Here is a 27,361-nt window from a genome sequence, read left to right on the forward strand (position 1 = left end):
TATATATATATATATATATATATATATATATATATAATCATTATCTTGGATTGAATAACCCAAATCATTATCTCCTAATTTAAAAAAGTGACAAGATGATACCACCCATGGGCAAGCTTGATGCGCTCTCCTAGGCTAACCTGATGTGCTCTCTTGGACCATGGTTTGCTTGAGTGATCAATTACCCATTTACTATGATAGTTTAACAATTACTAGTGAAATAGAAATCTTTAATCAGTGAATAAATGGTATCTCATCAAGGCTATTAATGTTATGAGAACTATAATGTTATTTGATCAATGATCTAATTGGTATAATGTTTAAAACATAATTTATAGTATTGAGTGATATTTTATTGTCTAGACAAAGATGACTAGTCATAAGATTGGCATATTTTCCTTTGTCTTTCTTAGAGCAATCCAATGCATTAATGGTTCACAAGCTAAAGCTTGATTATATTTGTTTTAATTCTAAAAGATTTTCAATTCAAGTTAGAAGCTATTCAAATTGACAATAAAACTTCAATTTTAAGGAAAAAAATCTTCCTCTTTGGAGCAACACAATGTTATAAATTGCTCATGATTTTGTGGCGTATATATTCATAATAACTTCATGAAGTTTTGATATTTGAATATTTTCCCATGAGCTACATACAATTCAAAGCACTTCATAACAATCAAAAGGAATGTCAGAACTCCTTTTGTTGACTTAGTTCAAAGCACCTCATTGCAAGGAGAGGAATCTTGACATGACTGTGGCTAACCAATTTGACAAGCTACCAACCATAGTTCAAGTAACTTGTATAGGCTATAAGATAAGGAGAAGGCTCAATTACCTTTGTTGGATAGAATTGCATGTTTCCTATCCTACTCTTCTAAAATGATTTTCAAAGCTTTCAAATTTGATTTTGAGTGTTTTTAGGGTCTAAAATTTCATATAAATTCATGCTTGTTTGGATTAATTTTATGAATCATATTGAGTTTGTTTATGTAGATCAATCAATACTCTCCAAAATAAATACATATATAAATTTATTCTCATTTTGATTAAACAATAAAAAAATAGAGTTAGTTTCATTTTTTGTTTGAATTTATTTAAGCTTGTCAGCACTCATCTAAAAACTAAGAAACCAACAACTTCAAAGATCATCAAGCACAGAGTCCACATCGACCGTAGGGCTGTTGGTGAATTAATTTTACGTCAATTTGACCCAAATTTAAGGTTGGTTTCGAGTTATTCAATTTGAACAAATTTAAATTTAAGATGCTAAATCCAAACATTGATCCATAACTTTGATTCGAGCATAAAATTTATCTAATCTCTTAAATTTTCAATATCCTATCACAAATTTTTTAATCCAAAAAATATAAATAATTTTATTCAAGTCAAAGTGAGCACATGTTAAATATATTTATGGTCATCCTATCCCAATTCTTACTAAGGATAAATTAAATTTATACACATACAAAAGTCGAAAAATTTAGAGAAGGGAACAAAAGGGCCGCAATAGTAATATTATACTAGACTGTCTAGGTAATCTCGTGTCTCTAATTGAGAGCAACAGCAAGGCAGTGACACATTAGTAACATTTCTCGATAAGTCCTAATCACCAACATTTGTTTTAAATTTTGAGATTTGCGAGGCAAAAAGCGTCCTGCTTAAGCCCTCACCTGCGACAACCGTACTGCCTGCCCACTCTTTCTACTCTCTCTCCCTCTCTCGCATTCCCATCGATTTCACATTTCGTTCTCGGCAGCGAACGGCGCCTATGGGTTGCGCTCAGTCGAGGATTGAGAACGAGGAAGCGGTGTCGCGATGCAAAGATCGGCGTCAGTTCATGAAAGACGCGGTTGCTGCCCGCAACGCGTTCGCTGCCGCTCACTCAGCCTACGTCGTCGCCCTGAAGAACACCGGTGCCGCTCTCTCCGACTTCGGCCAGGGCGAAGCTCCGGAAACTGTCGTCTCCGCCACATCTGTCGCCGGCATTGGTCCTTCTCCCTCTTCTGGCGTTCCCCAAGCTTCTTCCACTACCGGAGTCCCGCCACCATTGGAGAATCTCCCTCCTCCTCCTCCACCGCTCCCGGAATTCTCCCCGTCGCCTCTACAGCGGTCCGTTAGCATGCCGGTACTCCCCAAGGAGTACGTCGGGAAATCTACAATGGATGATGCCATTCGCGAGGAGGACGACGATGAAATAGATGAGGACTTCCATGAAGATCATGGCGGAAATGGCAGCGGTGGAGCCGCTCCGGAAGGCGCAACCCCTGTACCCACATCCCCTGTACCATCGCCGCCGCCTCCGCGGCCCTCAAGGGCGAATCCCTCGCCTTCGCCTCCCCCGCCTCCAATGCCGGATTCTGGCGGAATGGGGAGCTGGGACTACTTCTTCTCCATGGACCATAATATGTCGATGCCGGGGCCGTCTCTGAGTCAAGCTGAGGAGATTCGACGGGAGCCTGAGGAAGCCTCAGTCGGAGTTGATCTTGGTGAAGAGCCTCCTGTAACGCCGGAAAAGGTTGTGATTGAGCCGCCCGTTCCAGTTAAGTTGGGGAAGAAGAAACATGGTGGAGTGGTGCATCACCAGCACGCAGCGTCGACCAGCGCTGTGGAGACGAAGAAGGGGAAGTTGGTGGCGGCGGCTTCTAATGTTAGTCTACTCCAGGTGCTGATGGATCTGGATGAACATTTTCTTAGGGCATCTGAAAGCGCACACGATGTATCAAAGATGCTGGAGGCTACTAGAATGCATTACCACTCTAATTTCGCAGATAACAGAGGTGACATTGTTAACCCTAGCTTCTCATTTTGCTATATGAGCCACTTTGTTTTGCTGGTTGGACTGCACGAAGGTTAGGTCATTTTTTAGTTATTTCTATTTTAAGATAATGGGAACCAAATGGAATGAATATATATATTTAAGGGGCTATTTGGTAGCCGGATTTATGCTGGATTTATTTGGATTTATCATAATAAATCCTGCCTAATGGTTTGAGAGTGCGCAGTAAATCCAAATCGACCGTAAATACCATATTTAAGGATTTACGGTGTAAATTTAGGATTTACTAAATCCCGTCATTCGGCAGGTTTAAGGAATTTACGAGCTACTGGATTTATGGACTTGCGAGCAAATGCTTCTGACGTGACAGCCATATTGTGGAGAAAGATGGTTACCTTTGCAGCGAGCGAGCTCCCGTTGTAACTTCCAATCCAACGTCGTAGAACAAGGAGAAGAAGCGACTAAGAAATGGTTGCGAGGAGAAATGAAACACTACTTCATGCAAAGCGCACAAAGAGAAGCAGCAACGAAGAAATGGCCACGGGGAGAAGCACAACAACGAAGAAATGGAGAAGTTGAAAAGCAACCCCTATCATTTAAATTAAAAATTAATTTAATTTAGCTTAGTTAATATAATATAAAATATCAAAAATTAATTAGATAATTAATGATATAATTAAAATTTATATTTGTATTTAAAATTACTTAAATAATTAGCATTATAGTTAATAATCATATAATTAGTTATGTAACATAATAATTAAATAATCATTTGGATGTAATTAAATAAGTAATATTGTAATTAACAAGATGTATGTGAAATAATAATTAATCAGAAGTAATAGAATACTTAAATAATTAATTAGATAATTAATAGTATACTTAGCAATTAAAAATTTATTAACATTTATTAAAATTAAAATTAATTAATTATTATTTCAAATACAAATTAAATTTGAAACATAAATTAAATTTGAATTTTTAATGAACTAACTGATTTAAGTTCTGAATTATGTTGTTAAGCAATTTTATTGGATTTATCAGTTCTCTTGCCAAACAGTTTTCAAGATTTAACACACTCAGAATTTACTAAATCCTAATTTACATGATTTACTAAATCCTTCTAAAGTTTAATCCTATTTGTCAAACATTCCCTAAATCAAGCTCAAATGTTTTAAACGATGTTTTCTTCCATGACAATACTTAAGAGTATGATGCAGAAGGGGAATGTTACACTATAAATAAAAGAAAAAGTGCTAATTTCTTGGCTTCTTCCGATTGGAGAGAAATACAAGAGGGAGAAATAATGATTGTGATACTAAGCATTTGGCTGGGAGTTGGAAATGAGATAGGCTTATATGCTAAAGTCACCTGAATAAGGATGGGTTGGTAGTGCGGATGAAGGTGGGTTGACATGCTAGAGGTAAGTAGATGAGGATGGGTTAATAGTTCAAAGTCGTGAGCGAGGATGGGTTGATGTGTTGCTATTTGGTAGATTAGGACAAGTCGATATATGACATCATCTGAGTTGCTTAAAAGTGAGGTTCGATATCTGAGTTGCTTAAAAGTGAGGTTCGATATCTGAGTTGCTTAAAAGTGAGGTTCGATATCTAAGTTGCTTAAAAGTGAGGTTCGACTAGACTTGAAGGGCCTAGAAGTCTGGCTAATGTTGCTCAACCTTTGTCATTGTAACAAGTGAATGGTCTGAATCAGAGTGCAAAAAATGTTATTTTGCACTTTTTCTCTCATTTCAAACTCTATTAATGCATTTGGAATGAATAATATGTGCATTTTTATTTGTCAATACATATATCTAAATGCCAAATGAACATGTCTTGCGGTTGTGCAACCAGTCTATGGACATAGGTTAATGAAATCAAAGCAAAATGACATCAATGAGCTTCTTGCATTGTTGTGGAGGATGAAGGCAATACTTCTGGAGACTTCTTGACCCACAATTCTTTATGTGACGTCTCTACAAAGTTATCAATGAAGAAATTCCTGGAGTGGGGAAATGTGAAGGCTTTGAAGACCTTTGGTTTAGCTTTTACCCCAAATCAAGGGTATTTATGATGTAGTTAAGAGTTTGAAATCAACAATAATTAGAGCAGAGCATCACAAGCTTGCATTGTAGGAGTGAATCGGTCTCTAAGGAACCCTCGAAAGAGCTGATGTCCGATGGGTACACGAAAGCGACGAAGTTGCTTTGACTACTGAACCATGCCTGTTTGTTGGAGCGAATTGGATGATCGGGCCGAGGGCTGCCCACAATAAATTTTGTAGGAGACTTTCTCTTTGACATAATTCAAAATCTCCTAACCAATAAGGAGCCAAATGTAGAGGCAATTAAAATGGCAAAGGTGGAACATGGATAGGTGACTTTTTGCTTGTAAGGATGTTGACCTTGATGTTGGGGAGTTCACTCGTGGAGGTTTTGGTGGGCATGTTGGCAAGGATCCCTCTATGGACCACACTAACGTAGGCATGTGGTGAAGGTGGTGTATGAGCAACCATTGGAGGGAGTTCAAATAGGGGATAGACTAAGGAAGGGCGAAGGGTTTGTGATGGAGGGTTAGTTGATAGAAATTAGGGTGTCATTTGGCCTAGAGAAGAGTGAAATGCATGAATGTTAGAAGGCTGATGAGGAGGGAGATGCAACGACTCCCCTTATTGGGAAATAGGACAGATGTTGAGAAGGTAGCAATGAGGTCGCGTCGTTCTTCACTAGAGCTTAGAGTGGAAGGGGGCAAGATTGTGGTAAATGACTTGTGATAATTTGGTGATATACAAATTCTCGCAGTGTTTCAAGTAATAAAATGCTAAGAAAGTATCATTCATACAAAGATCAAGATTGTATATTTATTGAGTTAATTACTAACTTTTTTAATCCTTTAAATTATCCTACGACACTTGAAATTTTGAAGAAAACAAGATTAAACAAAATTCAAGATATTTTTTATTGTTTTTTATAAATAAATAATTTAAATTGAAGATTAATTTGGTGAAAATGTGCATGTTAGGTAGGCCTTCAAAATATAATTGTGAATTAGAGCAATTTTAATTTGTAGGCTTCATCAAGCTCATTGGAATACTAGCTACGTGATGACTAGTAATATGTTTATTCTAATTAACTCGGTTCACTACATTGATATCATCTCATTCAATGATTTCAAAAACTTAAAAATGCATACATGTTTTTAAGTTTTTGTTCAAATCTCTTTTATTGTTCCACCACATCTCCATTTAGACTATTAGTGCACACTAGATTTTAAAATTGCAATTAGCCATATCACAATTAAATTTTGCACGGGGAGAATTGAAATAATGTTTGGCAAAAGTAAAGACTAGACCTAGTCTATCATTGCACAATTACTACAATTAAATCATAAATTCATAATAATCTAATATTGCACAAATCATGACAATTAAATTCATATCTAGTAGCACAAAATTGCACCACTTTATTACTAATTAAAAATAAAAATAGATACAAGAGTTAGAAAGATAAAACTAGGGTAGCAATATAGTCTTGGAGTCCTTCCTCCAAGGAGTTGCTCCCAAATCCTCTTGCAAACTTTCATACACTTACTCTCACTCCAACATTGGCAAAGAAATATTATAAAAAATAGACAAAAATCTCCCTTAGGGCTTAGAGTGAGGGAGGGCTATTTGGCAGAAATTTGGGTGCCATTTGGCCTAGAGAAGATTGGAGTGCATGAATGTCAGGAGGCTGACGAGGAAGGAGTTGCAACGACTCCCCTTATTTGGAAGTAGGACAAATGCCAAGAAGGAAGCAATGAGGTCGCGTCGTTCTTCACTAGAGCTTAGAGTGGAAGGGGGAATGATTGTGGTAAATGACTTGTAATAATATGGTGATATGCAAGTGCACGCGGTGTTTCAAGCAATAAAATGCTAGGAAAGTATCATTCTTATAAGGATCAAGATTGTATCTTTATTGAGTTAATTACCAACTTTTTTAATCCTTTAAATTATCCTACAACACTCGAAATTTTGAAGAAAACATTATTAAGCAAAATTCAAGATATATATATTTTAAATAAATACTCTAAATTTATGTTTAATTTGGTGAAAATGTGCATGTTAGGTAGGCCTTCAAAATATAATTGTGAATTAGAGCAATTTTAATTTGTAGTCTCCATCAAGCTCATCAGAATACTAGCTACGTGATGACTAGTAATATGTTTACCCTAATTATCTCATTTGACCACAATGATCATCTCATTCAATGATTTCAAAAACTTAAAAACGCATGTCTATGTTTCTAAGTATTTGTTCAAATCTCTCTTATCCCTCCAACACATCTCCATTTAGATTATTAGTTCACACTAGATTTTAAATCTGCAATTAGCCTTATCACAATTAAATTAAGTGTGGGGAGAATTAAAATAATGTTTGGCAAAAGAAAAGACTATACCTAGTCTAACATTGCACAAATTACCACAATTAAATCATAAATTCATAATAATCTAATATTTTTTTAAAAATAAATACTCTAAATTTAAGATTAATTTTGTGAAAATGTCATGTTGGGTTGGCCTTCAAAATATAATTGTGAATTAGAGCAAGTTTAATTTGTAGTCTCCATCAAGCTCATTGGAATACTAGCTATGTGATGACTAGTATTATGTTTATCCCAATTAACTCAGTTCATTACAATGATATCATCTCATTTAATGATTTCAAAAACTTTAAAATGCATGTCTATGTTTCTAAGTCTTTGTTCAAATCTCTCTTATTGCTCCACATCTCCATTTAGATTATTAGTTCACACTAGATTTTAAATTGGCAATCAGCCAGATCACAATTAAATTAAGCACGCGGAGAATTGAAATAATGTTTGTCAACGGTAAAGACTAAACCTAGTCTTACCTTTCACAAATCACTACAATTAAATCATAAATTCATAATAATCTAATATGGAACAAATCATTACAATTAAATTGACATTGAATAGCACAATACTACACTTTATTGCTAATTAAAAATAAAAACAAATACAAGAGTTAGAAAGATAGAGCTAGGGTAGCAATATAGTCTTGGAGTCCTTCCTCCAAGGAGTTGCTCCCAAATCCTCTTGCAAACTCTCATACACCTACTCTCACTCCTACATTGACAAAGAAATGTAAAAAATAGACAATCATCGACCCCCCCCCCTCCCAGGTTAGATTGGAAGGGGGAAAGATTTTGGTAAATAACTTGTGCTATTACGGTGATATGCTAGTGCACACGGTGTTTCAAGTAATTAAATGCTAAGAAAGTATCATTCTTACAAAGATCAAGATTGTATCTTTATTAAGTTAATTACTAACTTTTTTAATCCTATAAATTATCCTATGGCACTCAAAATTTTGAAGAAAACAAGATTAAGTAAAATTCAAGATATTTTTTATTGCCATCAAGCTCAATGGAAAACTAGCTACGTGATGACTAGTAATATGTTTATTCTAATTAACTCAGTTCACTACAATGATATCATCTCATTCAATGATTTCAAAATCTAAAAAATGCAAGTCTATGTTTCTAAGTTTTAGTTCAAATCTCTCTTATCGTTCCACCATATCTCCATTTAGATTATTAGTTCACACTAGTTTTTAAATTTGCAATTAGGCATATTATAATTAAATTAAGCACGGGGAGAATTTAAATACTGTTTGGGAACAGTAAAGACTAGACCTAGTCTAACATTGCATAAATCGCCACAATTAAATCATAAATTCATAATAATCTAATATTGCACAAATCATTACAATTAAATTCATATCGAATATCACAAAACTACACCACTTTATTGTCAATTAAAAATAAAAACAAACAAAAGAGTTAGAAAGATAAAACTAGGGTATCAATATAGTTTTGGAGTCCTTCCTCCTAGTAGTTGCTCTTAAAACCTTTTGCAAACTCTCATACACTTACTCTCACTCCTACATTGATAAAGAAATATAAAAAATAGACAAAAATTCCCCCTTCCCCCGCACACACACACACACACACACACACTCCTAGAGCTTAGAGTGAAGGAGGGCTAGTTGGCAGAAATTAGGGTGTCATTTGGCCTAGAAAGAGTGGAGTGCATGAATGTTAGGAGGCTGATGAGGAGGATGATGCAATGACTCCCCTTATTGAGAAGTAGGACAAATGCTAAGAAAACCGCAATGAGGTCACATCGTTCTTCACTAGAACTTAGAGTGGAAGGGGGCATGATTGTGGTAAATGACTTGTGCTAATATCGTGATATGCAAGTGCACGCGGTGTTTCAAGTAATAAAATAATAAGAAAGTATCATTCTTACAATGATCGAGATTGGATCTTTATTGAGTTAATCACTAACCTTTAATCCTTTAAATTATCCTACGACACTCGAAATTTTGAAGAAAACAAGATTAAGCAAAATTCAAGATATTTTTTTAAATAAATACTCTAAATTTAAGATTAATTTGGTGAGAATGTGCATGTTTGGTGGGCCTTCAAAATATAATTGTGAATTAGAACAATTTTAATTTGTAGTCTCCATCAAGCTCATCAGAATACTAGCTACGTGATGACTAGTAATATGTTTATTCTAATTAAATCAGTTAACTACAATGATATCATCTCATTTAATGATTTCAAAAACTTAAAAATGCAGGTCTATATTTCTAAGTTTTATTTTTTTTCAAAATCTCACTTATTGTTCCACCAAATATCCATTTAAATTATTAGTTCACACTAGATTTTAATTTTGCAATTAGCTAGATCACAATTAAAATAAGTGTGGGGAGAATTGAAACAATGTTTGGCAAAGACTAGACCTAGTCTAACATTGCACAAGTCACCACAATTAAATCATAAATTCATAATAATCTAGTATTGCACAAATCATTACAATTAAATTCATATCGAATAGGACAAAACTAATCCACTTTATTGCTAATTAAAATTAAAAAACATATACGAGTTGGAAAGATAGAACTAGGGTAGCAATATAGTCTTGGAGTCCTTCCTCCAAAGAGTTTCTCCCAAATCCTCTTGCAAACTCTCGTACACTTACACTGACAAAGAAATATAAAACATAGACAAAAATTGACCCCTTCCCCCTCTCTCGCAATTTAGGCTTCCTATTTATACTTAACTCAAAATAACCACCTAATTACTCTGGTGTGCCTACAGTGTTGCGACGTATTTGATAGTGCTGCGGTGCTTTTCTGAATCATCATGACGCTTTATACAAACTACTTGATCAACTCGATCAAGACTATAAGACTAATACTTCCAAACTTACATTAAGGGCATTGGTTGATCTTAACTTTGCCGTACAACTTAGGTCACACTTTGGGTCAACTATTTGTCGAACAAAATCAAGCAGATGACAAATAGCTTGGTGGGCACCTTCTTTATCAGCATAAGCAAGAAAAAGAGGCACATACTTAGCTAAAGGTGCTAGAGTAGAAGGGGGCTAGGGTGCTCTCAGGAGGGTAATCATGGAAGAGTGAGTGCAAAAGGTTAATGCAGTTGAGTTAGATGATGAAGAAGATGATGGTGAGAGGAATTCAAGATGATTCTTTATCTCATATGGTGAGCAGAAACCCGCTAAGGAGAAGCATTCAAAAATGATCTCTTTAGAGGCACATTCAAGGTTTATCAAGATGACTCAAATGGATGTAAGAATGAGTTGGTTTTTTGCAAAGAAATGGGTTCAAAAGAAGTCATTATGGGAGCTATGGCCTTATCAACTACAATGCCTTGCTAGCAGTTGCAGAGAGCTTTTCAGCCAACATCAAGGCAGCCCTCTTCGAGCATAGACTTTGTCCAATAGATGATGAGTTCCGGCCATATGATTTTCTTATTCATGTAAACCACCTTTGGTGGGCTAGCCATCTCCATCCTCATCTAGAATGACGACAAGCATGAATTCCATTTCGATGCCTAGCTTAGATAGAAGTGGTTCACATGACTACTCTCGCTATGAACATGTGGATAACTTTAAAGACTCACGTTGAACATTTGATTCGGGAGACTGATTGGAAAACAAAGAATAAGAGATTGCACTCAAGGGTTGCTGAGGTTGAGGATTGGCCGACAAACCAGTGAGGGTTGTCTTCTAATGATGAGCTATGAATTGGAAAATTGTGACTCTAATTATTTTTAGCAAATTAGAATAAAAGAAAACTAATTTAGAATAGCTTTGGTTATGCTGATATCTTTCTAGCACGTGCACATGACTACTCTCTAAGGAGATTGAATTAGTGTTTTTGAAGTGATTTTTTCCCTTTTCTTAATCTATGTTTTCACTGTAAATTATATCGCATTACAATAAGTATTTTATGGACAAAATTTGCACTTTGTTCATATCATGGTTAAGTATGGGTAGACAAGAGGATCGACCACTCATACTAGCATTGATGTATTCAAGGATTAACAATGCACAAGTTTTCTAAATATGGCATCTCAATGAGAATGTTTTGTAAAATCCTCATTATGTTGTGGTTTAATGTCATATTGAGTGAAATGATGTTTTCCAAATATATTAATCATAGATTTGGGCCATGCCACATTGTAATAATCTTGAAAAATATGCACTAAACCCTTTTATAACCATCCACAAGGATTTCAAATACCATCAACTCTAAATCCTTTTAGCCATTCTTTTGTATGTTTGTTTGCATTTAACTTTTCAGGAGTTGATGTATTTTGAAAATTCTCTCCATGCAACCCTAGAGAAATTTATTTTCAAACACTGTATGTGGAGTGGAGAATGCACTTCCAAATGCATGTGTTTATCCTATTAATTAATAATGAAAATTTTCCAATTTAAATTCTAAGAAATTGAGTAGGAGAATTTTATTCTTCCTTCCGCCCTTTCAAATAGGCGTATAAGTAAAACCGAAGTTAGAGAGGCTTTGAAGAAAATAAAGTGTGGAAAAGCTGTTGAACCTGATGATATTCCAATAGAAATGTGGAAATGCTTAGGAGATGAAGGAATTTCTTGGCTTACTAAACTTTTTAATACTGTTTTGAAGACCTAAAAGATGCCAGATCAGTGGAGAATGAGTGTGTTTATTCCTATTTTTAAGAATAAAGGTGATGCACATGAGTGTGCGAATTATAGAGGAATTAAGTTAATGTGTCATACTTTAAAACTATGAGAGTGGGTTATAGAGCTTAGTTTGCGGCGTTATACTAATGTTCTCAAAATCAATTTGGATTCATGTCGGGTAGGTCTACTATGGAAGCCATACATTTATTGAGAGGTATAATAGAGAAATATAGAGAGAATAAGGAGGATCTACATATGATATTTATTGATTTAGAGAGCATATGTTAAAGTTCCAAGAGAAGTGCTATGGAGAGTTCTTGAAAAGAAATGAGTTAATAACGCTTATATTCAAATCATTAAAGATATGTATGCAGGAGCTATTAGTTGTGTTCAAACACAAGGTGGTTTGACCAAGTATTTTTCTATTTCGGTTGGATTACATCAATGATCAGCCTTAAGTCCATATCCTTTTTCTTTAGTCATGGATGTTCTCACTAGACATATGCAAGAATATGTACCTTGGTGTATGCTTTTTGCTAATGATATTCTTGTTGTTGATAAGTCTAGAGAGCGAGTTGAAGGTAAACTTGAATTATGGAGGTCAATCTTAGAGTCTAAAGGTTTTCGCTTGAGTAGATCTAAAATTGAATATATGGAGTGTAATTTTAGTGTAATAGACCTAGTGAGGGGATTGTGATTTTGGGCTATCTTGGTTATATTGTTCAGAGTGATGGTGAAATAGATGGGGATATTATCAGCATAATTCAAGTTGGATGGTTGAAGTGGAGGAATGCATTGGGCTTATTGTGCGATAGAAAAGTCCCCCTCAAACTTAAGGAAAAATTCTATAAGATGGTGGTGAGACCTACAATTCTTTATAGTGCCGAATGTTGGCCATTAAAAGAGAAGCATAATGTTAAGTTAAGTGTTGCAGAGATGAGGATGCTTAGGTGGATGAGTGGCTTGACCCTTAGAGATAGTAAACAAAATGAGCATATACGTGAAAAGGATGGAGTAGCTCCAGTGGAAGATAAGATTAGAGAGAGTCTCCTTAGATGGTTTGGTCACATTAAACGGAGGCCTTCCGATGACCCGGTTAGGAAAGTTGAGATATTTGATTCGACTTATGCTAAGAAAGGTAGAGGTAGACCTAAAAGACTTGGTTAGAAAATATTAGAAATGATCTTTCTTTATTAGATTTAAATGAGAATTTGACTTTTAACCAGACACACTGCCGAAAAAGGATTCATGTAGCTGACCCACATAGTTGGACAAAGGCTTGATGTTGTTATTGTTGTTGCCCTTTCAAACAGGTATGGCAACAATAAGTAGTGAAGTCAATTATTTCTTTCATATTAACATCAAATTATTCTTTAATTATATTCTTTATTCCGTTGTTATTTTAACTGATCATCCCTCAATTTCATTCTCTTAAAAAATAATATTATAAAAATAAGGAAAACAAAAAAAATCATGCTAACTAATCTGTGTGCCTAATATGATCCTCAATCCTGATATTAGAAGTTATATAGTCCTTATATTGGATGGTAAATATTTATCATCCATAACTTAGAATTTAGTTCTTCAAAATTTGCTTGAGAAAGGGCCATTGTGAGAATGATTACAATTTAATATTGAGTTGGAATATGTTGGAGAGATATGATCTCATTATTTATCTTTTCATTGATGCAGTGTTGATCTATCTTAATATATTTGGTTCAATCATCATGTAAATATTTTTTAGCTATGCATGTCACTTTTTTATCTTCACTCAACAGCTTCATTCATCCTTTGATATGAACAATTTATTGAACAGCCCTTTTAATTACATTTCTTTTCATTTTCAATGGTCATTTGCCTTAAATCTAGGCGCAACACATTTTTAGCCGTCCGCCTTCGGCTTCGGCTCCGCCTAAATCGCTCATTCCTTATTCAGATTTAGCCGTCCGCCTTCGGCTGAATCAACCCGCCTCGACACTCCAGTCGCCACCCACATCCAATCAAGCCCAAAGCCCCGACCGCACCTACTGCCCCTATACGCACGCAAACGTCTTCACCTTCCACTTGATCGAACTCCTCTACTTGTTTCATCTCCAATCCAAACATTGATCTGTCTCTAACTATTGCACCACAAAATAGTATGCTTCTTGCTTTATTCTGAACTCTCGACCAGAGTTCTTCTTCTCAGTTGGATATGCAGATTAAAAAATAATCTGTCCTATTTGCGTAACTAACAACGATAATCGATAATTTGAATATTTAAAATAGAAACTCTGTATGATCAAATATTATAGCAAACAGGTATCTCAATTTCTGAAGATCTAAGCCATTGATCTTAGATCTGGCTAGAAAAAAAATTTCAAAGTTAAAGCCTCGCGCCGTCGACTTTAATTCTGGTCGTGATTCTTTAATTTGAAGACCTCACGCCATCAATCTTATATCCGGGTGGGAAGAAACTCTGCCAAATGTCGTCCTGATTTTCTCCGGTGGGGAGGGGATGTCTGGAGGTTGCCGAAATTTTCTGAAAATTTGTTAAAATTCTAGTTTGAAATAATTGGAGAGAAAGTAAATTTTAATTAGTCTATCTCAATTAAGATTAATTAATAAATTAATTAATTGAAAGAATTAATTGATTGAAACTAATTAAATTAAAATTAATTGAAATTTGTTAATTGAAATAAATTGATTAGCAAATTCAATTAAATTGGTTAATTAATTATCCATGAGCAATTTCAAATATTCTACTAAAGACTTACAAGAGTGGATCAATTGACCTACAAGCCAGAGGGGTGAGCATGTTCTTTCATTTACTTTTATTCTGCTTCTCATCATTCTCTCAAATGTCACCCAGTCTAAGTAAAAAAAAAAAAATTTTGACACTATTTCATTCCAAGGACTATTTGGAGGTGCCTCGAATGTCTCTAAATGAGACCTCTCTTTAAGTGGTTCCAATATATATATTGGATAGAAGACTTTGAATTGTTGTGGCATTTTAAATACTATTCCTTTTTGAATTGTTGTTCAATAACTTTGAATTATTATGACATTTCAAATGTTATTCTCCTTTGAAATATTAGAGGTTTATGACTGTCAAAACATTACATCTCTTCCTCTAGCTAGTGAAATGGTTAATTGAAATTGACTGGCCAATCAAAATTAATTAATCAATTGGTTAATTTTAAATCCAAAAAAGTTTTAAATTCGAGAGTTTTAAATTACGAAAATATTTTAAATGATAATTTTAAATCTGAGAGATTTAAAAAGTACGAGAGCAATTTAAAATTTGAGTTAAAATTCGAGAGCATTTTAATTGATCAATTGGAACCATTTTAAAGTAAAATGCAATAAAAAAAAGAGAAAAGGAGGGGGAGGAGAAGTTTCACTAATCAACATATGCAACAATACTCTCCAAACAACAACATAACTCAACAATCACATCTCTCAATTCAACAAAACTCTACAAACTCCTGTGCCAAATTCCTCACAATAGAAACCAAAATTCTCCAACATAACAAAACACTCTGCAAGCTCTCCAAAGTCTCTCATGTACGAGCTCCTGTAAACATGTAATGAAATCAATTAAGCATTGAAATAATTAATATCATAAAAATTAATGCAAAAGAAGAGCAAATGCTACAAGTAAATTACTAGTGGACTGGTGCAGAAAAAGTAATATACTAAAACAGGAAAAGAACATACTGTAGCAAGGAACACTAGTGTCACAGCGATAATAGGTCAAACTAGTATGTACAATTTCTAGTAAACAACTAATTAAAAACCATGCTCTGGGGTCAAATAACTATTGTCCACTCAAACAATTCAAACCAATGGACATCATAGTCTATAGGGTTAGGTTGTAAGACCCGTCAATGAGCAACTTCTAAATGAAATCATAAGACCCATATTAGAAGAAAATTGTTAAAATAAATTGCAATGATCCTAAAACCCAAACAATCAAATTCAAACCATTGGGCATCTTGGTCTAAAAGATTAACTTGTAAAACTCGCTTTTCAGGCTACTTCCTAAGAGAAGTCACAAGACCTACTCAAACAATTTAAACCTTTGGGCAGCCTTGTTGTAGAGTTAGGTTGTAAGACCCATTTTTGATCAACTCATAAAAAGAATCATAAGCCTCACTCCAAATTAAACCTATGAGTAACTTTCTATGAAAGTCGTAAGTCCCAACCCAAATTCAAACACTTTGGCTACTTCCAAAAGAAGCCGTAAGATCCATTTAAATTTAAACTTTTGGATAACTTTTAAATGAAGTCATAAATCTCAAACTAAATTAACTTATGAGTATTCTAATAGATGTAAACACGAAAATCCAAATAAAAATTAAAACTCAAATCTAACCATCTCAGCTTACTCGGGATCCCTGAGAGGAGGCAACTCATGCCTGCTAATCAGATTCCTTGGACACTATGGTGATTGTTAGTGTTGGTAGGCTGAAACCTACGGTATACCTGGGATGACGGAACCATTGGATCTTGATTGGATTTACCTCATTTTCCCTTATAATTGAGACTAAAATACCTAAAATTATTCATCCTTAATCAAGAGTTCTCTCTTACGTGTTAAGAGGGGTTATTAAATATGAATGCTTGTGCTCATGGGAAGTAAAGACCACAGATATAATTAAACTCTGATACAACCCTCATGGAAAATCTGATTAACTACAATCTGACTTAAGGTAAATGGAATCCTACAGCTGCAAAGCAGAATTCATGCATTCATGCTTTTTTTCTTGAGCCAACAAACGCCCTAAAACTTTCATGTGAATGGTTGAGGTATTTCTTATGTGGGTAAGATCTCAGGAATGCATGACAAAGAGTTTGAAAGTTGAGAATACGATGAGGCATAGTATACCTTCCCCTCAAAATTATTTAGAACATGTGGTAAATGTGAGTGATCTGGCTACACTAATCACCTAGGAGCTTTGATGAACTATTCCTTAAGCTTTCCAATTTTGTTGTGATATGTCAACGGATCACCTTTGATGAACTATTCAATAACTTGATAGATTACATGGGATCGAAACAATTTTTACATATTAGTTTTCAACATGTATATTTTTGTTCGGAATTGATTTTGAATTGTAGTGTTGAAAAGCATAAATATTTGCAAGCTATAGATTTTTCTTTTGTAAGGAATATTTCTATGACTCTTGTGCGATCATTTATGAAGGAAATAAAGTAACAATTTATTGTGAAGTTTTTAATTTTATGTAGTCCTGAGTGCGACTCAGAAAAATCATTTGTTTTTTTTTTTTTCTGAAATAGAGTAGGATCAGAATTTCTCACATGTTATGGAATTAACAAACTTCACATGAGAAGTCTTTTAATTTTTATTTTTAAACAATAAAGGGAATAGTTTTTTCAATATAGGCAAAGTTTGGATGTCTTAGGTGACATTGACATAACATGATTTTACTATTGTTGTTGGATTCAAAACATAATGTAGGATTACTTTGACTAGATGACTAGGATTACTTTGACATAACTTAAGAACTTTTTTTGAAGAGACAACTTTGAGGAGAAAAAGTCCTGAGCACATCTCAACACTTCCAATCATCTGCCTTAATTTTTCATCTTGAAATGCACAAAAATATGAAGAAATTTAGCAATGAAGTTTATGTCAAGGGTGAATTTATTTAGGTTACATTCAAAATTTGGCACTAATAAGATTGAAATGACAGTTAATTTATTTGAGATACAAATATATTTGATTTTGAACAACTTTGAATATTGGGTTTAGAAATTCTAGCATTATATTTTTTATGGCATGATTTATAATTTTCTAAAATCTAAATGCCACGTGTCATATTATCTAAGTTACCAAAATTTATAATTCATAGCCTTTGGCGTTGGTTAACCTTTTTTATGTTTAAGTAATATTTAGGCCATTGAACCTGTGCTAATCACAAGGAGGAATGGATATGATTAATTTAACATATTTTGGAATGGGATCTTTTATTTCTAGCTAAATAGGTTTGATCCTAAAAGGGTGGAGTTTTGCCTTCTAGTGGCAATCTGATTCAGTCACACAGAAGAAAAAAGGTATAACAAAGTACTCAATGAGATAAACGTTGAGAATGGCTGATAATGAATACTGAAGATTGATAACAACAAGCAGTTGTAGGAGATCTTTGAATCACGCTGAAAAGCATGAATGATAGATCTGTTTGTCGGATATGTAATGAACAAAGGAAGATTGATGAATCACGAGAAACGATTTTTCGCTGAGCTAGTACAATGATTGTTGGAGATCTATAACTATAGGAGATGAACAACTAATGCTTGGAAAGCTCTATCGACAGATTTGCAACTATAGGAGATCGACAACTCAAGAGGTGTAGAGTAGAAGCCAAAATCTTATGGATCTTATTAACGTTGGAATTCAATGGCAATGAGGAGTCAAGATAAAATAATTAGTAAGGAGCGAGTTGCAATAGTGAGATTGTGGAAGACCGAAGATGAGTTGTGATAATGAGAGATTAAAGCGATGAAGGCAACACATAGATGATGTAGTTAACACCTAAAGGTTACACATGTATTGTTGTCTGGATGACAAGAGTTACACATGAGATAAAGACGACTTGCGAGCGGGCGGCGAAGGCAAGTCATGAGGCAATTTTAGTAGTGAGAAGGTTCAAAACTATCACTTGTTAAAAGGATCCTCGATACAGAGAAACAAGAATGTTGTTGGACATGAGGATTAGTAGGAGAAGAAGGTTCAACATAGTCATGCCCTTGATTGTTGTTAGTGAAGAGATTCTTGAGGCTTGATGCAAAGGATAAGAGGGCTCATTACTTTGAATGTCAAAGAAAATATAAGAGTTAGATGAATGATTGAGATAAATCTTTTAGTGTCAAAGAGCAGAGGAATGGCAGGATCAAAATCCACTATGTGATATATACCATGAAGTAATTGCACTCTTTTACCCCTTTTGAGCAGCCAAGGGAAAATAAATAGAGGGGGGAATTTATTACTTTCTTATCACATCCAATTCAATAAGCATTAAGTATATTATTTATTCCTTACTTTCAGATCAATAGAAAATGGCTGAAACAAATAATCATACAAAATTAATCCATCTGCCTAAATTCGAATTTCAACAAACTCAAATCTAGTTTTCTTCTGGCAAGATATAGGCTCAAAGTATGGCAATAGTTTTTGTGAAATCAAGCAAAAACTTCTCTTTAAGCATTTTAAGGGAAGGAATACTATTAACATTTAAATCAATACTATAAAATATTGCTCATTTCATAATTCGCATGTGTAGGTTAACAAATTTCCATAAAGGCGATTGATGAAAAGACGTTGTAAAAGAATAAGCTTCTTGAGTATTCTTCATCTAGGAAAAACTTTGTTAATTTGGTTAGGCTGAGTGGAGGAGTTTGTGGTTCGTCTTTTTCCACTTCAAAAAAAAATAAAAAATTGCAGAAAGTAAATATTAAAGCATGTCTTTGTTGGAACAATAAACTAAATATGATGTTGGGTTCTACTTTACTTTTGAAATTTATATTCTTCATTCGTTTGGATATCAAATGTTTATTCATTTGGTGTATGATTTTCCTGTAGGACATATCGATCATTCTGCCAGAGTAATGCGGGTCATCACATGGAATAGGTCATTTAAAGGCATGCCTTATGCAAATGATGGGAGAGATGACTTTGATAATGATGAGTGGGAAACTCATGCTACTGTATTGGATAAGATGCTAGCATGGGAAAAGAAACTTTATGATGAAGTCAAGGTAATTTGCATCTGTTTATATCATTTACTTGAGAGGGCTATCATGGAACTGTGATTAGGTAGCCTTCATTTTGACCTGAAGATTGGTTCAAGTCATGGAAATTGCTTCTTTCCTGCATACATCAACTGCTCTTTAGTCCCTTAATTGCAAAAACTATATGCATTATATATACATCAACTGCTCTTTAGGCCCACATTGTCACCATGTATTAGCTCCTCAGGTATAACTGATGGTCACACACGACCCATTTTTTACTGGAAACATCGCTGTCCCTCAATAATTTGAGAATTTTCAGAAGTTTGGAAGGACATACTTATAATTTAGTAAATTATTTTAATTAGGCTAATTTAAAATTAAGAAAAATTTTATAGCCTTATGCTTTAAGATGTAACTTAATGGCCAAAATTAAGGAGCTTTATTTGAATTTCAATATTGTTCGATATTTTGGTTTTTCTATTTTGTTCTCTCCTTTTTCAATATTGATTGAAATTCTGCATTTTCGTTGGAATCCATATGTAGGCTTCCACTGTATAAAATGTAGCATGAAGTCGATTCCCTGCTGTTTAGCCACTGATAGCTCTTGTTTCCTGTTAATTGACTTTTTACCATCGCTGAGATAACGTATCTCCTAATTGAGGTTGTTTATTGTTTATTTATTGCTGATTGGAGTACTGCTTTGCGATATACATGAAGTTTCTGACGGTTGGCTGTTTTGCTTCGTTGTAGCCATCTCTTCTCCTGCTTCCCTATTGTTGCAGAGTTCGGCTGTACTTTGTTTTCCTTCTATGTAATATTGCAGCAAAGTCATAACTTGCTATTCTGCATTGTAGGATGCCAATGGAAGTTTGCTGTTTTGAAATCAGAACTTGCGATTTTTAGCTAGATTTTTGTGGATTCTAAGAAACTACCAAATCATAGGTCCTTTTAGGTTGTAAATATGACCCATTAGCATTTAATAATTAATTCAATGATTTAGTAAAGAGTAAAAGCCCAAAATAGTCTCATGACTATTAGCAAATACTCAACCTAATCCTAGACTTTTATAATGGCCTAATTTAATCCCCCGCTATTAGAAAATGTTTCAATTTGATCCCAAGGTCAAAAGTAATGATTAAAGTTAACCCTAGCTGTTAAATGTGAGGGCATTATAGATATTAGGGTGTATGTGAGATTAGATTATTATTTTTATATATTTTGTGATTTATTATATTAAAATAAATATAAAAATTATAATAGAAGTTTATCAAATTTGTTAATTATTCACTTTTGTTATTTAGTTGGTTAACTTACATTATGATTTTTATGTTTATTTTAATATGATAAATAACAAAAAAAATTAAAAAAAATATAATTATATACACCATAGTATTCAAAATGCCCTCACATTTAACTGTTGGAGTTAATTTTAACTATTATTTTTTATCTTGGGACTAAATTGGAATATTTTCTAATAGTCAAATGACTAAATTGCATTATCATGATTGTTTGATAATAAATTGTGCATTTAGTAATAGTCTGGGGACTATTTTGGGCTTTTATTTGTTTAGTAAATATGAGATTTTATATCAAAGTTGTGTGCTTCTAGATGCAAACTCTTTGAGTGTGTTTATGACAATTTCCGAGGAAAGTTTTTTCTTTGTACCAGCATGAATCCTAGATTGCCACTTCAGTGATTTCGCTCCTTTATCTTATTTCTTTTTTCAGCCATTTGTTTGATTGTGCAATTGATATTTGGTCTAATTTACTCTATGCAATGTGTATTGTAATTTTGTGTGATTTCATTCATGCACATAATTCTTGCAAATTTTCAGATTTTGGCTGCCATTAAATTTCTTGTTTGGAACAAGTTGCATGATTTTCTTGTTATGCTTCAGAAGAGATTAATATTTTCCTAAATTAAGAGTGTTGATGAAGTAGAATTTTTTTTTATCTTTAGCATGTTTCTTTTGACATCTTGTCCTGAGTTTGCAATTGAAAATCCTGAAGCTTAGACGTCCTGCATTATCATTCATTGGAATTGAATCATGGAGCCTTAACGATGAAAATCAATACTGTTAATCTTGGTTTTTTCTTTAATATCTTGGATAGCAAACTATAAATTACATGCATACTCTTTACGATGCCTAAATATCTTATTTTGTAGTATTTTTTAAAATCAAAATTATTGGTTGATTTATCATCAAAAAATTATCTTGATCGGGCACGAATCTCAAGGAAAAATCAAGCTGGAAACTTCAAAAATTAAATCTGGGATCACCTGAACTCCGATTTTAGCAAACTTACAGTCAAACTGAGCGTCTCAGAAATACGAACCCAACGACACTAAATTAAACTCGATCCGAGCCCAAATGGGTCCAAATTGAAGACCCGAAGCACATTCAGAAGGTTCAATCCATAATTTGGATTACCAAATAGTTTCCAAATATGACACGCTTATAGTCGAATTGAGCGGCTCGACGAGACGAGTCCAACGAGCCCAAGATCATTGAATTCCAATATCATTAAGACCTTCAAATGTTCGACAAACGGTCCACGGTCAAGGAATTCAATATCGGTCGTCCATCCAAATCATTCCACATTTGCCCTTGATCCTTCTATTTACGGGCATGCCATCCTGAAAAACCTATAAATAGCCCCTCATTTCTCTTGAGAGGGGGCTCCAAGCAAGAAGTAAGAAGAGAAGAGAAGAGAAGAATAGGAGGGAAGAAACTCCTCGACCACCGCCGGAGTTCCCCCCGACTTTCAAGTGATGCTGGAATTCCGCCCGACCTCCTAGTGACGTCGGAATTCCGCCCGACCTCCAAATGACGTCGGAATTCCACCCGACCTCCAAGTGACGCCAGAGTTTCACCCGAGCTCCAAGTGACGCCGGAGTTCTGTCCAACCTTCGAGTGATGCCAGAATTCCTCCCGAACTCCAAGTGACGCCAAAATTCCGCCCGACCTCCATGTGACGCCGGAATTCAGCCCGACCTCCAAGTGACGTCGGAATTTCGCCCGACCTCCAAGTGACATCGGAGTTTCACCCGAACTCCAAGTGACGCCAGAGTTCTCGGCCGCCAACTGACGTCGGACTTCTAACCGACGTCGGACCTCCGCTCGTCGCCAAATTTCGACCTGACGCCGGACTTCCGCTTGTTTTCGGATTTTCGCCGGACATCTATCCGATGCTGGATTTCTATCCATTGCTGGGCTTCTACCTAACGCCGTTCTTCCGACCTCTGTCGCCCGCCGAATACGGTCCTCCTGACTTATGTCGCCCACTGACTACAGTCTTTCCGACTCCGTCGCCAGCCGACTACAGTCCTCCTGACTTATGTCAACCACCGACTACAGTCCTTCCGACCTCCGTCGCCAGCCAACAATGGTCCTCCTGACTTATGTCGCCAACCAGCTACAGTCCTTCCGACCTCAGTCGCCAGCCGACTACGGTTCTCCTGAATTACGTCGCCCACCGACTACAGTCTTTCAATCTTCGTCGTCCACCGATTATGATCCTCCTGACCTTCGTCGCCCACCGACTACAGTCCTTCTGACCTCCGTCGTTCGCTTACTACGGTTCTCCTGACTTATGTCGCCCACCGACTATAGTCCTTTCGACCTCCGTCGCCAGACAACGGTCTTTATGACCTCCGTCGCCCACCGACTACGGTTCTTCTGACCTCCGTCATCAGACTGTGATCCTTCTGACCAAACGAACACGTTAACAGTGATTCTTTGTATTTCCACCATGTAATGTACTCTATAAGATATACATCAAGCTAAGGCCTTCCCCCAAAGAAGGGCCTCATTTGTAATCGACTGCAGATAATTGTGGATTCATTCAAATTGGGCTAGACCCCATGTTTTTTTCCCCTTTTTAGGTGTTTTCCACGTAAAAATTTTAGTGTCTCATAAATGCTACACCCTTTCTCTTATCTGATTGCGTGCTTTATTTTCGTACAAAGTTAAGACATTAAATTTAATATTTCTCTACCGCCGCGAATATTCCAGGACACAACATTGGTATTGTTCCAAATGCAAATTTTGGAATGCATCTAGAATTTTATTCAATTGAGCACCTTCATCTTGAAGTATGAATATGGCATCACACTATCTGCACCGTCTATACATGTAAGTTATCAAATTTATGATTGAAGAGAAAACTATTGTAGAGTCAAATAAAGTTTGGGGCCTATCTATTTGATATTTTACAAGTAGATCAACATTCTTATTTCAAGTAGTATGAATTTCTGAGAAAGTAAAAGCAATTAGTTAATAACTGAAATTAACAATTATTCTCGAGGCTTGTAATTTTGCTGTTTTAATTATTTTCTCCAGGAGAATTATTAAAGTTTAACTATTATGGAACCCATTACCAATTATCTTAAAAATGGAGTTTAAATGGTCTAAATTTCCTAGCTGTACATTTCTAGTTATGAAAGATTAGCTTAACCATGTTCTTGTACTTAGATTAACTTATTTAACTAAGTATGTTAGGTTGTTTGTGATGATTTTGGCATCGAGATATGAGTGTTGAGCTAGGTAGGTTTATTCAATTGGTTATTTTATGAAGTAACTGAATGAAGCCTTGCTAAAATATTTTAATTTTGACAAAAGGTTATACAATTGTCCATGCAGGCTTTTTACTATTGAGTATATTACCTATTTCATGATGAATTTCTGTTTTTTGATGGCCAAACCTTAAACTATCTTAAATCATAGAAGAAGTTAGAGCTGCAACTTGTTGAATGAGTAGACTTTTAAATGAGAATACTCTTTCATTCTTAAGTATCTTGCTTCGCACTCGAAGACATCACTTATTATGGAAAGAATTTGTTCTATTTTTTTATCAACAAATCTTTAAATATTGTAATTTATAAGAAAATTTAGAGCTTTGGCATGCAAAATGTGTGGTCTTTCAAATAAGGAGTACACAGCTACTTTCTTAAATGTTGTAGAAGTGTTTAGAAAAAGTCTTTTAATTCATTTAGTATGGTAGTTATCATCTGATGTACCCTACGATGCACCGACACTTCCTCAAATAGGCATATAGTGTCGGACACATATCAGACACTCCAAAAATGTGTCTGAATAAAAAAAAATATTAAATACAAATTGATCATGCGCGTCTTAATTATTTTATAATTTTTTTAATATAATTTCTTCTATTAAAAAAAATTATTTATTTAAATAATAAAAATAAAATTTCTTATTTTCTATTCACAATAACAAATCAATGGGCCGCACTCAATATCTCATTAATCAAATATTCTTATTTCATTTCTCTTTGGCAGGTCGCCACTTTGGTTTCACAATAATGCATGATGTCATCCCAACATCGACGTCTGACGACGTTATAATATCGACATTTCAAAACCATCTCAACGTCAAATTCTGACATTGTCTTGACATTGATGTTTGTCTCTAGCAATTTCTACACCCACAACTTGACAAATCATCTTTGTCCGACGTCATCTTAACATTGACGATCATGCCCTCTCAATATCGACAACAAACGCCCTCTTAACATCGACGCCCCATACTTACTGCATAGCATCGATGTCCGACTCTCGACAATATTGTCGTCTCCTCTCTTGATAGGATGCCGAAACAAATCTATCAAAATCAAGAAAAATTGGGGAGGCCAAGTAGAGCTCATAAAATGTCATAGGAAGATGCTAGCCTTTAGAGCGGGCAGCTCCTTGGTCTAGAAGATATTTGTAGTGGTTACAATACCAACCTGGCACCAGCAGTCCACAAAATCTGTGCAACCTCATCATAACTTTCACACAATCAGCACAACCTCATTGATCGAGGTGATTTTGGATTAAAAGGATAATTTTTGAAGAGGTCAATGTCGTTTGTAATCTACTGATTTGGAAGTCAAATGTCAATAGTAGATTCACAAACATTAGGTCGGACTGGCTTTGGTCTTAACGCTGGTATATTGCGCACACATATTCAGGTCCATATGAATGCAAACCAATATATTCAATGGCTTGTCTCCATGATAACGTATCTGAAGTGGAAGATTAATTTTTTAAAAATTATTATCTAGTCTGCGAGTTTGTGCCAATTTAATTTGCATATTTTGATGTGCTTATTCCAAATTTAATGATGGCTTAAATTGTTCAAACTAGGCTGGCGAGCTTATGAAAATTGAGTATCAGAGAAAGGTTTCTTTGTTGAATAAGCAAAAGAAACGTGGTGCTAATCCCGAAACAATTGAGAAAACTAAGGCAGCTGTCAGTCATTTGCACACCAGATACATTGTTGATATGCAGTCCATGGATTCAACGGTCTCAGAAATTCAACATTTACGTGACGATCAGCTTTACCCAAGACTAGTTGACCTTGTCGATGGGTAAATCTTACTTCAAGCTTTCTTAAGGAAGAATTGTCAAGTTTTCGTGTATTGTACATGCTTTTTCCCAAAAAAAAAAAAAATCCGGAGTCATTGAGATTTCCATCTGCGGCAATATATATATATATATATATTCCATGCTTTTTTGCTAGCTTATACTGTCATTTTACCAATCTTTATATTATTCCATTTGCATGTCATGTTCTTTGAATCTTGGAGATTGTTTAAAGAACTATCTGATTGGAGAGATTATTCTGTGCGGACACTGGACGGTTCTCCCGTCCGGTCTCGCGCTCGGTACCGAGTGCGGTACATTTTTTGGGGCAATGTGACTTATTTTTATTGATCTTCAGACAAATCCGAACAAGCACGTAATAATTTGTCATCTGACTGAGCATTGTTTGGATAACTGATTGTGTTTGCATTTTGTTTTAACAGCATGGGGAAAATGTGGGAGGCCATGTTCTTCCATCATGACAGCCAGCTCAAAGCTGTTATCGACCTTCGAGTAATCGATATCTCGAACTCTCCCAAGGAGACCAGTGAGCACCTTTACGGACGTACTGTCCAGCTTTATGAGGTTGCAAAAGAGTGGCAATCCCAGTTTCAGAAGATTGTGAGCCACCAGAAAGAGTACATCCAAGCCCTGAATAGTTGGCTGAAGCTGAATCTCATACCAATAGAGAGCAGCCTTAAGGAGAAAGTCTCATCCCCGCCGCGGATTCATCACCCTCCAATCCAGGCCTTGCTTTATGCATGGAATGACATGCTGGAAAAACTACCAGATGATCTAGCCAAGAGCGCCATTTCAAGCTTTTCTGCTGTGATAAACACTATAATACTTATGCAACAGGAAGAACTTAAATTGAAAGATAAATGCGAGGAGACGCAGAGAGAGTACGCGAGAAAGCTCCGAGCTTTCGAGGATTGGCACCACAAGTATAGTCAGAGAAGAGCAGCAGCTTCAGCCGAGGGCGAGATAGAGAACACCGAGATGGCTAATACAAAGGACCCTGTGACAGAGAGGAAGTTTTTGGTAGATTCATTGAAGACTAAGTTGGATGATGATGTTGAAGCATATCAGAAGGCATGCAAACAAGTAAGAGAGAAGACTCTTGGAAGCTTGAAGACTCATTTGCCGGAGCTTTTCAGGGCGATGTCTGATTTCTCCATGACCTCCTCTGATATGTATAAGAAGTTGAAAGCGATTTCTGAGGTGCAGAATCTGGAGCCTACCAGCTAGCTGAATGGTATGCAGAGGAAGACGAAATTCTTGTGCCTGTTGTATGTAGTTGTTGAATGTTTTTTCTTCGTAAGTTATATACTCTTTCTCTGTTCCAAATATGTATTATGTAGAACCAGAACATATCCATCCTTGTTTTGTTTTATCTTATTTAGAAGTGTAAAATGTTGTTTTTTTTTTTTTCTTTTCTTTTGGGTTCTGC

The 27,361-nt window shown here is 35.3% G+C and overlaps 1 protein-coding gene across 1 annotated transcript; it reads left to right on the plus strand.

The window, feature by feature from the left end:
* Window positions 1–1,679: 1,679 nt before the first annotated feature.
* LOC110101853 (nitrate regulatory gene2 protein) lies at window positions 1,680–27,295 on the plus strand. The gene is made up of 4 exons (XM_020829923.2): window positions 1,680–2,777; window positions 19,396–19,571; window positions 25,693–25,916; window positions 26,355–27,295. Exons 1-4 carry the CDS (start codon window positions 1,769–1,771, stop codon window positions 27,157–27,159), a joined length of 2,214 nt encoding a protein of 737 aa, XP_020685582.1. The 5' UTR covers window positions 1,680–1,768; the 3' UTR covers window positions 27,160–27,295.
* The last annotated feature ends 66 nt before the right edge of the window (window positions 27,296–27,361 follow it).

The sequence above is a fragment of the Dendrobium catenatum genome, unplaced genomic scaffold, assembly GCF_001605985.2.
Source record: "Dendrobium catenatum unplaced genomic scaffold, ASM160598v2 fragScaff_scaffold_974, whole genome shotgun sequence".
In the NCBI taxonomy this organism is placed as follows: domain Eukaryota; kingdom Viridiplantae; phylum Streptophyta; class Magnoliopsida; order Asparagales; family Orchidaceae; genus Dendrobium; species Dendrobium catenatum.